Source organism: Pristiophorus japonicus, chromosome 9, assembly GCF_044704955.1.
Source record: "Pristiophorus japonicus isolate sPriJap1 chromosome 9, sPriJap1.hap1, whole genome shotgun sequence".
Classification (NCBI taxonomy): domain Eukaryota; kingdom Metazoa; phylum Chordata; class Chondrichthyes; family Pristiophoridae; genus Pristiophorus; species Pristiophorus japonicus.
This window is the reverse complement of record NC_091985.1, coordinates 38,575,225-38,591,121: the sequence shown is the minus strand read 5'-3', so window position 1 is coordinate 38,591,121 and position 15,897 is coordinate 38,575,225. Positions and strand designations below refer to the sequence as shown.

At 45.3% G+C, this 15,897-nt stretch overlaps 1 protein-coding gene across 1 annotated transcript in view; it reads right to left on the bottom strand.

The window, feature by feature from the left end:
* ryr2a (ryanodine receptor 2a (cardiac)) overlaps positions 1-15,897 on the bottom strand; it is a 924,147-nt gene that overhangs the window by 407,875 nt on the left and 500,375 nt on the right. The window contains exons 35-37 of the mRNA XM_070890953.1: positions 11,400-11,486; positions 7,029-7,255; positions 5,530-6,331 (exon numbers count right to left, since the gene is read on the bottom strand). Of these exons, the coding sequence (XP_070747054.1) occupies positions 5,530-6,331; positions 7,029-7,255; positions 11,400-11,486 (1,116 nt within the window). The remainder of the gene's footprint in view (positions 1-5,529; positions 6,332-7,028; positions 7,256-11,399; positions 11,487-15,897) is intronic.

Below are 15,897 nucleotides of genomic sequence, written 5' to 3'. Positions count from 1 at the left end.
CTGGCCTTCATTCCTCGTCCAAGCCTGTGTGACACTGAGGCCAATTGTGTCTTAGAAGCACCTCCATTAACATCTATTGCGGTTGACTAATTGTTAAGAACGTTAAGAATTAGGAGCAGGAGTAGGCCATTTGGTGCTTCAAACTTGCTCTGCCATTCAATGAGATCGTGGCTGATCTTCGACCTCAACTCCACTTTCCCACCCTATCCCCGTATCCCCGGATTCCCCTAGACCCCAAAAATCTTGCAATCTCTGTCTTGAATATACTCAATGACTGAGCACCCACAGCTCTCTGAGGTAGAGAATGCCGATCATTCACAACCCACTGAGTGAAGAAATTCCTCCTCATCTCAGTGTGGCCAACCCCTTATTCTGAGACTGTGACCCCTGGTTCTAGACTCCACAGCCAGAGGAAACAACCTCCCAGCATCTACCCTGTCAATCCCCCTTAAGAATGTTATATATTTCAATGAGATCACCTCTCAATCTTCTAAACTCCAGAGAATGTGGTCCCAAGTTTCCACATGATTTGCTCCTGATTTTTAGGAGCAACTGGTGTAGAACGGAGTATCTTAGAAATCGGAATTCTCGTCATTTAGTTTGCTCCAGTTCTCGTCAGTTAGAACAGTTTCACTTTGGAACAGAATTTTCTTTTCAAAAGGGGGCGTGTCCGGCCACTTACGCCTGATTTCAAAGTTTCGTCAGTGAAAACTTACTCCAAACTAACTTAGAATGGAGTAAGTGAAGATTTTTGTATGCTCGAAAAAACCTTGTCTACACTTTAGAAAATCAGGCGTAGGTTACAAATCAGGTGCAGGGAATGGGGGGGGGGGGGTTTAAAGGGAAGTTTACAAACATTAAACACTTCAGTTTTACAAATAAAGAGCCATCATCAATAATAAATGATAAATACATCAATAAATCAACCAATAAATCAATCAAAAAAAATTAATAAGAAATAATGTTTTTTTTAAATCAATAAATAAAACATTTTCTACTTACCGACTGCAGCACCGGGAGCCCTCCAACAGCGTGCTAGGATGCCCCCCCCCCCCCCCCCAGTGTCTCTATCTTTCTGTCTGTCTGTGTGTGTCTCTCATTCTCTGTCTGTCAGTGTCTGTGTTTCTGACAGCGAGGGGAGGGGGAGGAGGGGGGTAGAGGTAGAGAGGGGGGGAGCAGAGGGAGGGAGGGGGGAGAAGGGGGAGGGATGGGGGAGAAGGGGGAGGGGGGGAGAAGGGGGAGGGGGGGAGAAGAGGGGGGAGAAGAGGGGGGAGAAGGGGGGGAGAAGGGGGGGAGAAGGGGGGGGGGGGAGAAGGGGGAGGGGGGGAGAAGGGGGGAAAGGAGATGGGGAAAGGAGATGGGGGAAAGGAGATGGGAGGGGGAAAGGAGATGGGAGGGGGAAAGGAGATGGGAGGGGGAAAGGAGATGGGAGGGGGAAAGGAGATGGGGGGGAAAGGAGATGGGGAGGAAAGGAGATAGGGGGGGAAGGAGATGGGGTGAAGGAGATGGGGGGTAAGGAGATGGGGGGGGAAGGAGATGGGGGGGGAAGGAGATGGGGGGGGAAGGAGATGGGGGGGAAGGAGATGGGGGGAAGGAGAAGAGGGGGGAAGGAGAAGGGGGGGTGGGGAAAGGAGAAGGGGGAGGTAGGTAGGTGGCGTTGGGTCGGGTCGGGGGGGTGGTGGGAGGGAGGTCGGTTCGGTTCAGGTCGGGGGGAGGGAGGGAGAGGGAGGTCAGGTCGGGGGGAGGGAGGTCAGGTCGGGGGGAGGGAGGTCAGGTCGGATCCAGTCTGGGGGGGGAGGGGGGGGGGGGAAGGGGGAGTCGGGTCGGGTACGGTCCGGGGGCAGGGGGGGGAAGCGGGAGTCGGGTCCGGTCCGGGGGCGGGTGGAAGCGGGAGTCGGGTCCGGTCCGGGGGCGGGGAAGCGGGAGTCGGGTCAGGTCCGGTCTGGAGGCGGGGGGTGGGAAGTGGGAGTCGAGTCGGGTCGGGAGGAAGCAGGAGCTGGCCATGGGAGGAGCCTTGTTCACGCAGCACCAGTGAGGCCATTCGGCCAGGGCTAGGGGCTGCGTGCTTCGGGCCCCTCCCACACAGTTTCGGGCGCCTGGAGCTACTGCACTTGCGCGCCCACTGTAGCGCGCATGTGCAGAGGTCCCGGCACTGTTTTCAGCGCAGGGTCCTGGCTCCGCCCCCTACAGCTCCTGCTGCGCTGCGCCGAGGGCCAGAGGACCTGCAGGAAGGTGGAAAATCTGGAGGTAGGTAGGTGGCGTTGGGTCGGGTCGGGGGGGTGGTGGGAGGGAGGTCAGTTCGGTTCAGGTCGGGGGGAGGGAGGGAGAGGGAGGTCAGGTCGGGGGGAGGGAGGTCAGGTCGGGGGGAGGGAGGGAGAGGGAGGTCAGGCCGGGGGGAGGGAGGTCAGGTCGGGGGGAGGGAGGTCAGGTCGGATCCAGTCTGGGGGGGGGGGAAGGGGGAGTCGGGTCGGGTACGGACCGGGGGCAGGGGGGGGAAGCGGGAGTCGGGTCCGGTCCGGGGGCGGGTGGAAGCGGGAGTCGGGAGTTAGGCGCACTTTGTGGCGCGAAAAACGGGCATCCAGGTCGGGACTGCGCCGTTCTAGGCGCAGCTCGAAACTTGGGCCCTATAGGTCTAGTCTATTCAATCTCTCCTCATAGGACAATCCCCCCATCCCAAGAATCAGTCTAGTAAACCTATGTTGCACTCCCTCTAAGGTAAGTATATCCTTCCTTGGGTAAGGAGACTAAACCTGTACACAATATTCCAGGTGCGGTCTCACCAATTCAGAAAAGGGATGAAATGTTGGGATTGATTTAAATGTCTACTCCTTTAAAATCTCGAAAATCAAGAAACCATAAGCAATACTTGTCACTGATAATGTTTTATGAAAATAGGTTTTGAAATTTTCAGAATTTAAAGAACAACTCCAGCTTTAACTGATTTATTACTCGCCAGCATGAATATTGGTGTCGATCTCGGCAGCCAGTTTTACATCTCTCCCAAATCTTTATTTCCATTGAAAATACCAATTGGGAGAGAAAGTGGGCTGCTGACTCGCTATCATCCATATTACATAAAAGAACATAAGAAATAGGAGCAGGAGTAGGCCATTCGGCCCCTCGAGCCTGCTCCGCCATGGCTGATCTTCGACCACAACTTTCCTGCATTATCCCCATATCACTTGATTCCCTTAATATCCAAAAATCTATCAATCTCTGACTTGAATATACTCAACGACTGAGCCTCCACAGCCCTCTGGGGTAGAGGATTCCAAAGATTCACCATCTTCTGAGTGAAGAAGATTCTCCTCATCTCAGTCCTAAATGGCGAAACCCTTATTCTGAGACTGTGACCCCTGGTTCTGAACTCCCCAGCCAGTGGAAACAACCTCCCTGCATTTATCCTGTCAAGCTCTGACAAGGTCAAGATCTACCCCATTCTGTCCTTCTGCTTTGCTGCAAAGAAACTCACCTTGGAACACTATTGTATTTTTTTTAATGTAATTGAAGCATTCTTTTGTCCTCTACCCACAGCGTTCCTGAGTCTATAAATGCTCAGGTTTCTTCGTGTCCCACTGCAGCCCTGTCCTCGTTATTCCACCCTGGCAGCAGTGGGGGCAGTGACTCCACCAGAGGCCCACCCTGCATGCGTAATGAGCACTGAGCCAGGAAGATAGGCTGGGGTCATGGTAGCTGGGGAGGGTGCCTGTCCTGACCCTACTCTGGTGGGAGGAGAGAACTTCACCCTGGGAGTCTCAATCTCATTGCTGCTTAGCAAAATTAAAACAATTACAAAAATTGATAATGACTTGTAGGCAGTAGTTTCACAGGTCTGCACTCCAAAATGGAACTTCACTTCCCAGGAGCAGGAATACCACATACAGTAAAATGGTATGAAATTGTTCCTGGAATGTCCTTCTGACAATGTCACCAGTTGATTTCTTTTTGAGTACAAATAATAGAAATGAGAGAAGTAGTTTGGGAAGTTGCTAACACAGTGTGAGGAGACTTGAACTAGCATTTGTAACGATGCATATATTAATCTAGGGTCACTCTGCTGCAATTGTGCATCACAAGTCAATTTGCTCATAATTTATGGCTCGGTATACTCTAGAAGCCAGTGCCCAGATGAATTACCTGAAACTACAATGTGAAACAGGCCATTGAGCCCAACAACCCCATACTGGTGTTTATCCTCCACAGAAGCTACTGTCGTATGTGCCCATATCTCCTTATCCTCTTTGCTTCAACCATCTATCTAACCTATTCTGACATGTTGACCTGGGGCTGTAATTTGTAGCCCCTTTGGGTGCATAGGAGGTGTGCATACGCCCGCAGAGGCAACGCAAGTTCCGGGTTTGGGCATGCGCTGTGCGAAAACCTGGAACTTGCGATTGGTCAAGAATTCCTGCCACCCTGTTTGCTCAACTTCTGCCCAGCGAATGCCCATGAAATGTTTAGGCCTGCTTTTACCTGCGTAAGAGTTAAAAAAAATGTCATTCATTTAAATATTAAAACACATGTACAATAAGTTATGGTTATTTTTAACCCCTTTAAAACATTTAAATCTATTTTTTCAAAAAATTAGATATTTGTTTTAAATGTTTTATTATACCTGTATTGTATTTGATTTAATTTTAAATATGTAATATTTTTTCTTATTTATTTGTTATGTTAAATGCATTTTTTATGTGATTCCCCATTCATGCTTATGGGGATATGGAATCCCCATAAGCATGAATGGGGATCCCCTTCTTTGATTGGTTGGGCCGGCTCACGTGAACCCAGGGGCCCTTGATAACTGTGTGCGCCCCAGGGATACATGGGCCTCTCCGCAGGCCTTTGCCTACAGGCCCAGGAGCGCAAGTCTCCGTGGATCCCGAGGCAGAGGTAAGTTTGTAGATTTTTGCTGGTCGGAGACATCTGCCCACGGGAAGCCTCCGACTGCAAATTCAGCCCCATGGTCTCTGCTTCAAACATTAACTCCAGTAGTGCATGCCACAGCCTCACAACCCTCTGTGTAAAAATGTTTCTCCTATCTGCCATTTAAACCAAATAATTCTGTGCATTATCAGTCGCAATACATTTACACAAAATGTCTCTATCTGGTATTTTAACAAAGGTGAATATTTAAAATAAATAGGTTAGGGACATTGTTTTGGGACATGTCAACGCATTCAGTATCAATATCGCACAGAAACGTATCAAATCCAAAAGTTTCTAATAATAAACAGAAACTAAAGGAGAAAAAAATGACTCTGAGGTCTATGAGGTGCTTTGTAATTGTTTAAATTTTCAAACATCCTTCTGCAGGATATACAATCAAAATGGTCAAGAAAGTAATGGTTGTCCCAAAAAGCTAAAGTAACATACTAAATAACAAATGGATAAAATTATATATATATAAAATACAATTAGCATTGAGAATCTTACAGCCTGGGTTCTAGAATAGTTTTGCCTATTTATTCAGATATCACATGAATAGGCAAGACCACATCCCATTTCGGTAAGATTTTCTTTAAGCATTACCTGAAGTTTAACTGGCTCAGGGAGTTTCATCTGCAGTAGCCCTTCTTTGTGAACTTGTTCACCTTTGAATTCTTCTTCGCCTCCTTCTGTTTTCTGTTCACCTTTACTTACATCCTTTTCATTCGTTATATTTTCTTCTGTTGTCCCAGTATCTTCAGCAAACACACTGGCCTCGATCAGCTGCAAAATATGTTTCAAGTCCTCGCTGCAGAAGATACCCATGATAAGGAGTGTGTAGAAGAGTTTGATAAGGGGGACAAAAAGGAATTCAGTGGTGCCCCCAACTGGGTCTCGGACATGGAGACTGCCTTCCTGCACGGCTTCGGTCAGCATTTCAATAGTTTTGGCCTTCAAGATGTCCAGTGGAAACTCTGGGCTGTACTGGAAGCATTCTCCAGTCATGGTGACAAAACTGGCTGAGGAAAACTTCATTCTAGGCCTGAGTGAGGTGCTGAGGCCTACTCCAGGGACAGCATGATTTTGGTTATCATCTGGGAACAAAGTAATACTCTTAGTCTCGTCTGTCATAGGAACGATGAATTCATTGTTCATCATCAGCCTGGCAGTGGCATAGGTACTAAGGTAAGTGTCAATGAGTAGATCATAGTAGCCTGTTCGCAGCAAGCCAGGTACATATTTGTTTTCTATTGCGTACAGCAATTGAGACTCATCCACGTGGCTGCACAGGGCATGAGCCACTCGGTTATTGCCCAGAGCACAAACTGCGGAATACAAACGCAAGGTATGGTAGTGAAATTTCAGCAGGTCCTCGTGCTCTGTGAGCTCCAAGATATCCAAAGCCCTACATATCATAAAGAATCAAAGGAAAGGTTAATGTTTACAGTAATCATAATACACCTGCAAATCTTTTGTCCTTTCTTTAAAAAAAAAAATTACAGTACTTCAAGCCAGTTTAAAAAAGTCAGAGTTTATGTAAAATAACAAGTCTTAGATTTGGTCTTTCCAAAAGAGGCATAGCAAAGCTCCTCTCCAGATCAACAGACAAAATGCTGCTGCGGACCTTGCTAATCAATGGTTACATAGAATTACATAGAAATCACAATATGGAATCGGGCCATTCAGCCCAACCAGCCCATGTTGATGTTTAACCTCCACACGAACTGTAGTCCCAATCCCATGTGCGCGCCCTGTTCCCATATTCCGTTACTCCCTTTTCCTTCAACCTCCAACCTAACCTATTCTTAAGTGTTGAAGTAGCATTAACAGTCGGTGGATAAAAGTAGACACCAGCATGCAAGTTGGCACTGAGTTATTGTGCTCACTCCTTTCACACAATCCCGTTTAGAAGCTCAGGCGAGTTTCCCAGCTGTATATACCAAAACACAAATGCATCATTAAACGGATTATCTGATTAAAACTCGATGAGTGGGAATAAAAATGTTTATGTTAGATGTGTGCCGTTGTGTCTGACCACATTGGAGCTCACGGTTATTAATTGTTCACAGAATACTGCCTTAACGAGGCTTTTGAACACTAACCTGTTCTCTTCAGGAATATGCAAGGACATGAACCTTAAAGGTTCTGTACATTGCACCTGCCATCCATGGCGGTCACTGACACGGCTGACATCCACCTTTAAGAACTCATTCGGCACTCTGCTCCACAGCACAGGAGTAAGGTGCTGGACATGAAGTCGAGGAGGACACTGTGGCGTTGGGTTCCTGCGCTCACTTTTAAACAATCCCGCCGACAGGGGCATTACATTCTGGACAAAAATAAACAACACATTGAGGAGGCAGTGGAACCCGGTGAAAATGAACATGTTTACAATAACGATAAGGTTCCCAAGTCCCAATACAGTCACATCGCCTTTCAGATGTCTCTGGATGTAATGAAACTCCTATCGATGGCATTTTAATTTGCCAAACAACAAATATAAAAAGTAGTTATAAAAGCTGTTCTTAAAAAAATATTGAAACTCTGTGTAAAATTGTTTCTGAACATAACAAAAAAAAGGTTTTAAAATAATTGATCCCGGCCAGCCTGATTCCTTCCTCCATATTTCTCTCCACATATACATAGACTCGCTCTCTCTTTCTTTCTCTTTAATTGGATAATAGTAGGCATGCAGGCTGGCAGTTGACCATTCACACATGGGCAACAGGAGCAATAGGAAAGCATTGACAAATAGTACAGGCACGGCCATTTGGGGTATAGAGTGCTGAGATCCACAAGCCCGTAAATAGGAAGGCAATGACTTTGCATTTCATCAATACACAGTGTCAGCTGTGGCTCAGTTGGTAGCACTCTCTGAGTCAGAAGGTTGTGGGTTCAAATCTCGGCTGACACTCCAGTGCAGTGCTGAGGAAGTGCGGCACTGTCGGAGGTGCCGTCTTTCAGATGAGATGTTAAACCGAGGCCACATCTGCTCTCTCAAGTAGATGTAAAAGATCCCATGGCACTATTTCGAAGAAGAGCAGAGGAGTTATCCCTGGTGTCCTGGCCAATATTTATTCCTCAATCAACATAACCAAAAAAAAACAGATTATCTGGTCATTATCACATTGCTGTTTGTGGGAGCCTGCTGTGCGCAAATTGGCTGCTGTGTTAACATTCCCCCCCCCCCCCCCCATTCCCACATTACAACAGTGACTACACTTCAAAAGTACTTCATTAGCTGTAAAGCGCTTTGAGACGTCCAGTGGTCTTAAAAGACATGATATAAATCCAAGTCTTTCTTTCTTTTAATAATATATTTTCTTTTAATGAAGACCATCTGAAGACACAACTGGTATATACTGACAAAGCCTCATTACAATTATACAAATATAGGTCAGCAGCAGTGTTTTACAGGGCTGCAGCTGATCAAACCGCAACCAATACCCGGTCAACACCTCGTCCGGCTGTGCCCTCCGACTGTCCTGTACAGCACAGCAGTAAACATTATTCTACACAGTATGTTGAAATATCTGGAAATTATTGCCTAGCAATTCATTTAAGCCAATTTTCAGGTACCAAATGAGCACAGGTACTGCGTGAGTTTGGTCCTTGGGCCTCAGCTAAACAATTGACCGACTGGAGAATAGAATTTGGGCCACCTGCTTTGGCAGCAGTGGCCCTCAGGCAAGTCCCAGGAGGGAGGTGGAGAGGGGAACGGGAGGAGGGCTGATTGAAGGACGGCAGCGCCCCTCAGGAGGGCTATGGATCCAAGCGGAGTAATTCCTCTTCCTGACTCACAAGAATTGGGGAAGGTAGAGTTGAGACAGAAGATCAGTCATGATCTTATTGAATGGGGGAGCAGGCTCGAAGATCCATATGGCCTACTCCTGCTCCTAATTCTTATGTTCTTAACAACATGTTAAAACTTACTCCAATATCATTGCAGTGAATCCCGGGCCAATGGTTTCAGTCTAATGCCTAAAAGCTAGATAGGCTAGCTCAGCAGGAAAGCAGGATAATGAAATAGAGCATTTAAGTTTCATTTTGATTAGTTATTGCAAAGAACATGAAGATTTCTGTCAAAAAAAAACGCTTTGTCCTGATTTTAATGTTTGTTAGATACAATGGTCAGCCCTGAACAGTGTACACAACCAACTGGTAACAACAGACTGATTAAAGTTATCACCTGAACATGCTAATCCAAGATCATCCACTAGATGGTGCTAACATCACCAAAATGTCACTGCTGCTAGATACAATGGGGCAGAAATTCCGGAGTGTGTACGGACCTGGGAAGGCATCACAAAAGCCGTTTTTTGGCTCGCAATACGCATGCGCCGAAAACCAGCTTTTCCGATCTGTCAAGCTCTGGCCTCACAGATCGTCCGTATCCCCACAGCCAGGACATTCACATGGGCAAGATTATGGTATTTACCTATCTCTTGCCCAGCGAATGTCCTGAAAACTCTTGCGTCTGGTAAAAAGCAGGCGCATAGCTTACTTTTACCAGTATAAGAGTTTTAAAATATACAAAAACATAGTAAAATAAAAAAATTTTAAACAGATTTTAATGTTAAAAACCCTGCCCACTAAGGTAAGTTTATTTTAAACCATAATAAAAAAAACTTTTTTTTTTAAATCGGAAAAATATATATATTTTTTGAGGACATTTATTAACTTTAATTTAAATTAATCTTAAATATGTGATGTAATTTTTCTATTTTTTATTTATGTTTGGGTGTTTGATGGGGGGGGGGGTGTTTCTCAATTATAATAATGAGAACTTCTACTTACAGAGTTCCCATTATTATTAATGAGAAAATACTGTACCTGGATTGGCTGCCCAGTGACATCTGACTCCAGCTCCAGCATATGGACATCCCGACGTGCACATGCTACGATGCGCAGGGAGAGAAGGCCTCAGGACCGGGATCGTTGATGGGCGCAGGAGGAACAGATAGGTGTGCATCTTTTTTACCATTTTCTGTTGAGCGCCCATGGGAAGCAGAGGAACGGGATTTCAAGGCCACGGTAACATATGAAGCAATGATCAATAATGACCAATCATCAATAAATCAATATGTTGCCTTAACGTATTATGTCAGGAGGTTTAAATTGACTCCAGTTTCAAAATCCAACAGCAGTTTCACACAAATGAAACACACTGCATACTTTTAATGAGATATGAAAATCTTTTAAAGTGGATTATAAAACCTAAATGCAACTAAAATATATTGATTATAAATGTCCATTTTAAAATAAACCAACAGACCAAGTGCTGAACTCAATGGAGATATGATGAAAGTATATGCTGAAGAAGAATGATGAAGTTGAAGCAGTGAAATTAACAATGCAAAGACTGAGAAGGAAGTGTAAATTAGAGTGGGTGAATTCACTGTCAAATCAGGTACAGAAAGAGAAATAAAGAGAGGGAAAGAAAGATTGAATTAAGACAGAAAAAAAATGAGAAAGAAAAAGTAAAAAAAGGTAATTTATTTTAAAAAAAATCTCCAACAATAATTGAAACCTGAAGGAATGAGATTTGACATATCGCAATAATTAATTTTCAGAGCCAGAGGGTGACTGCCAGTAATTAACACTTAACACGTTGTTAAAAGAATATTTTGATTGGAATGGACAAGGATTAAGTTTCTGTGGTGAGTTTACTTTGTATCAACTGTGCAAGTACAGCAACTTCACGCCGTTCAATGCACTTGAATGGAGAGCCAGACACCGAGAGGCTGTTTTCGCGAAGTCAATGGCGGAGCGGCACATATCCAACTGCAACTTTTCAATTTCTGCTTTTAATCGCGCATCTGCCCTCACCTGAAATCGCTGTGGCACTTGCGCATAAATAACGGTGAGCGCTATTCGCCTTGCATATTGGCCCGCATTGTTCAACAGCTAAGATTAAGCATGGAATTATAAAATGTAAGTCAATTACTTAAAATGTTAAGTAAGTGAAACCCTTTCATGTCCACATCGGGATATGTTCATCAATCGTGCACTCCCAGATCAATTTTGTAGCCCTATCCCAACCCTGCACTCCCTTCAAGCAAGGCTCCCCAACAACAACTTGTGTTTATATAGCGCCTTTAACTTAGTGAAATGTCCCAAGGCGCTTCACAGGAGTGTTATGAGATAAAAAATTTAACACCGAACAACATAAGGAGAAATTATTGCAGGTGACCAAAAGTTCAGTCAAAGAGGTAGGTTTTAAAGAGTGCCTTGAGAAGGAGAAACATAGAAACATAGAAAATAGGTGCAGGAGTAGGCCATTCGGCCCTTCGAGCCTGCACCACCATTCAATAAGATCATGGCTGATCATTCCTTCAGTACCCCGTTCCTGCTTTATGGGAAAGAGAGGTAGAGATGCGGAGAGGTTTAGGGAGGGAATTCCCCATTGGAAGCATGCAGTTGTGGATTTAACCCGATCGTGACTTGCAGCTACCCGTAAAATAATGACTTACCTTAATCCTTCCCAGTTCAAACTGGAACACATTGGGGCTTGTGGCTTGTGCAAATACTGCTGCAAACAGCTTTGTGCTTGGTTCCACCTAAACACAGAAGGAAGATCACATTACTGCTGAGGAAAGTTTCAGTAAGGTTATGGTCAATCACAAAGAAATGCAAACAAGTTTTCTATAGGGTCATTCTGAGTTCATTAAAATAATTGAATCCTTGTATTTCGAGCGGCTAATGACATACACCCCTCAGCGTTTCGCTGGATGTAATCAAAGTGCTCTAGCAAATTAATGTTGCACTTTCCAACAATTACTTGTTGGTAACTTTTTTGTTGAAGTGGATCCTACTTAGAGTTATAAATTAGCAACAAGTTCGAGCTAATAGATCCAGATGATGAATAACTCAGAATGCAGTCGACATCGCCTACTCATGTATCACTCAAGTGTGTATTTCATTTAAATTTAAAAAAAATCACAATCCGTGAAGCGATTCTGAGAGTTTTAATACATCCTACACTGTTGAGATTCACGGCAAAAGCATGCACACTTCAGCAAGTATATGAAATGAAGCTCACCGATGGCTTGACTTCCCACTGTTTGAGGGCAGCTTTTCTTTTTAACAAAATAATTTAAATTTGAATCATTCACTCACAGACACATTCTCAGTCAAGAGTTCTTGTACAACAAATATTGCAGCTGTGTTGTGGGGAAGTCCTCTTTATAATAATGCACTCTTTCACAGCACTAGGGTAGCAACCTTGCAGCTGATCATTTTCTATAAATGTGTCAGATTTTCCTCAACTTTAGCACGATACCATATTTTCTGGAACCAGACGCCTTTGTCTGTGAATGTGATGACTTATTACGTGTTCACCGATCCACCTCAGCCCTGCCAATGCGATTCAACGTATGCCGTTGCTGCGGGTGTATATTCAGGTCCTTGTGTTCCAAGCGGACTCATTGTCACGCTAACAGTGTCACATCAGTGACTGGGATATTTACACAGTACAAGGCAATGTTATACTATATAATTCGATGCAGAATACACTACAGGAAAGAGATTTTAAAGGCAAATTCACTTATTCCATGTTCCCAGGAGAGAGCCATACTCACAGAGAGTAAAAACAGAAAATGCTGGAAATCTCAGCACGTCAGGAAGCATCTGTGGAGAGAAACAGAGTTAATGTTTCGGGTCTGTGACCTTTCGTCAGAACTGGAAAAGGTAGACATGTAACAGATTCTTAAGGAAGTTCAGGGGCAGTGAAAGGGGGAGGGGAGGAAAGGTCTGTGATAGGGTTGATTAAGAGACAAAAGGGATGATGCGAAAATGAGATGGTAATGGGACAAGTTAAGAAACAATAGGCGAGTCGAGATTGGGTGTAATGGCGGAATCATCATTAGCTGCCTTGGGAGACAAAAAAAGGGGGACTTTTTTTTACAAAGCCCCCCTTTTCTCTCTTTCCCATGGCAGCTTGTGATTATTCCGTCATTAACACCCCATCTAGACTCATCTTTTGTTTCTTAACTCGTGCCATTACCATCTCATTTTTGCCCTTCTGTCTCTTATTCTCTCCTCCCTTCCACCCCATCACAGACCTTCCCTTTTGTTCTTCCCTCCCCTCCCCCTTTCAGTGCCTCTGCACTTCCTTAAGAACGTGTTGCATCTCGAACTTTTCCAGTTCTGATGAAGGGTCACAGACCTGAAACATTAACTCTGTTTCTCTCCACAGATGCTACCTGACCCACTGAGATTTCCAGCATTTTCTGTTTTTATTTCAAGTTCCACCATCCGCAGTATTTTGCTTTTGTATTACCACTCAAAGGGAGAGCAGGTCAGAGATTTGGCATTTTCGGGTCACTGACCAATAAACTACGGGACTGGTTAATTTTCCACACAGTGACATCCTCTCAATAGGAGCAAAAATGCAACTTGACCACATGGACGCCTTTACGATGCAGCAATGTATTGTTCACAATATTTGACAGGGGACTTGATTTGAGTAAACTACTGAAACTGATTAGAATTTGAGCAAGAAAATTTCTCTTTCAATCCATTAGACAGAATAGAGGGTGAGGGGCTGGACTGGGGGCGGGGGAGGGCCTCGTGGGGAAATCTAGAACCAGGGGGCTGTAATGGATGTATGCCTGGGTTTACCTGCCACCAGGGGGAGCGACCGTCGGAGGTCTTTGGGCCACAGACACACACGTGCAGCCCTTGTATATAAAGAAAGCCTCCATGTTTAATCCTCACTTTGAGAGCTAATAAAGTAGAGTCAGGTCGCACCTGATTGAGTTCACGGTACCATGCCTATTGAGTTATTGCATACGCAACATTTGGCGATGAGCCACAATAAGAACTTTCACGCACAAAAAAAAAAATGAGCACAGTTGGAATCCTGGAGCGATTTATGGAGGGAGAAGACTGGGAGGATTTTACAGATCGCCTCGACCAATACTTCGTGGCCAACAAGATGGATGAAGACGCTGATGCAGTTAGGCGCAGGGCAGTTTTCCTCACGGTTTGTGGTCCAAAAATCTATGGCCTCATAAAAGAATCTGCTCTCACCTGCATGTCCAATGGAAAAGACCATGAGGAATTGTGTGCTCTGATTCTGGACCATCTCAAACCTAAAGAAGGCATCATTATCTTGAGATATCACTTTTACAAGCAGGTTCGTTCTGAGGGCCAGGACGTGGCGGAATTTGTCGCCGACCTGAGACGTCTCGCTGGGCCGTATAAGTTTGGAACCGCGTTGGAAGACATGTTGCGCGACATCTTTGTAATAGGCATAAACCACGAGGTGCTCCTGCGGAAGCTGCTGGCTGCGGATACGCTGGATCTGAGCAGGGCCATCACGATCGCCCAGGCTTGCCTGACCACGGTACAAAGCAGATATCCTCGCAGAGTCGGAACTCCACGGCAAGTACTGTGCACCAAATTGTGTCATCGGTTGGCAGAGCTGCACCTGGCAGGGCCTACCCGACTGTGTTTGCGAAACCTGTAGCTGCTCGAAGTCCGCCATTGGGCACGAATCCGATTTTACCCTGTTGGCGTTGTGGGGGCAATTATCGGCCTCATCAGTGCCGTTTCAGACAGTATATTTGTAGAGGCTGTGCGAAAATGGGGCACCGTCAGCGGATGTGTCCGCAGCTCAGCAAGCGTGCTGCGACACATCAAATGAATGATGACGACGAATCCGGAGCGGATCCAGCAATGCAACCTGAGATAGCAGAGGAGGAAGTGTATAATGTACATTCATTCCTGATAAAGAGCCAACCGATAAAGATCGAAGTAAAATTGAACGGTGTGCCGATATCTATGGAATTAGACACGGGTGCGATTCAGTCAATTATGAGCCAGAGGACTTTTGAAAAGCTGTGGGACACCAAGGCCATGAAACCCAAGCTGAGTCCAGTAAATGCAAAATTGCGTACCTACACCAAAGAGCTCATACCAATGATTGGCAGTGCAGCAGTCAAGGTGTCGTACGATGGGGCGGTTCATGATCTATCGCTGTGGATCGTTCCAGACAATGGTCCAACGCTGTTCGGCAGGAGTTGGCTCAAAAAAATAAAGGGGAACTGGAATGATGTTAAAGCTTTGTCATCGGTGAATGATGCTTCATGTGCTCAAGTGCTGAGCAAATTTCCCTCGTTGTTTGATCCGGGCATTGGCAACTTCACGGGAGCCAAGGTGCAGATCCACCTGGACTCGGATGCAAGACCCGTCCATCACAAAGCCCGGGCGGTCCCGTCCATGATGAGGGAAAAGGTTGAAATCGAACTGGACAGACTCCAACGTGAAGGGATCATTTCACCGGTCGAATTTAACGAATGGGCTAGTCCCATTGTTCCTGTGCTGAAGAGCGATGGCACTGTCAGGATTTGTGAAGACGACAAGGTTACGATCAACCAAGTTTCAAAACAGGATCAGTACCCGTTACCAAAGGCTGATGACCTGTTTGCAACGCTAGCTGGGGGAAAGTCGTTCACCAAATTGGATCTGATGTCAGCCTATATGACACAAGAGCTTGCCAAATCGTCGAAGAAATTTATGTGCATCAATACACATAAAGGGCTGTTCATTTACAACAAGTGTCCTTTTGGAATTCGCTCGGCTGCAGCCATATTTCAGAGAAACATGGAAAGTTTACTGAAATCCGTCCCTAGAACCGTGGTGTTCCAAGACGACATTCTTGTCACAGGTCGTGACACTGCTGAAGACCTGCACAACCTGGAAGAGGTTCTACGTCATCTGGACAAAGTGGGGCTCAGGCTGAAACGTTCAAAGTGCGTCTTTATGGCACTGGAAGTCAAATTCCTGGGAAGGAAGATTGTTGCAGATGGCATCAGACCTACAGACTCGAAAACAGAGGCCATCAAAAATGCACCTAAACCCCACAATGTGACGGAGCTGCGTTCGTTCCTTGGTCTTCTCAACTACTTTGGTAATTTCTTACCTAAATTGAGCACATTATTAGAGCCACTGCACATGCTGCTCAGA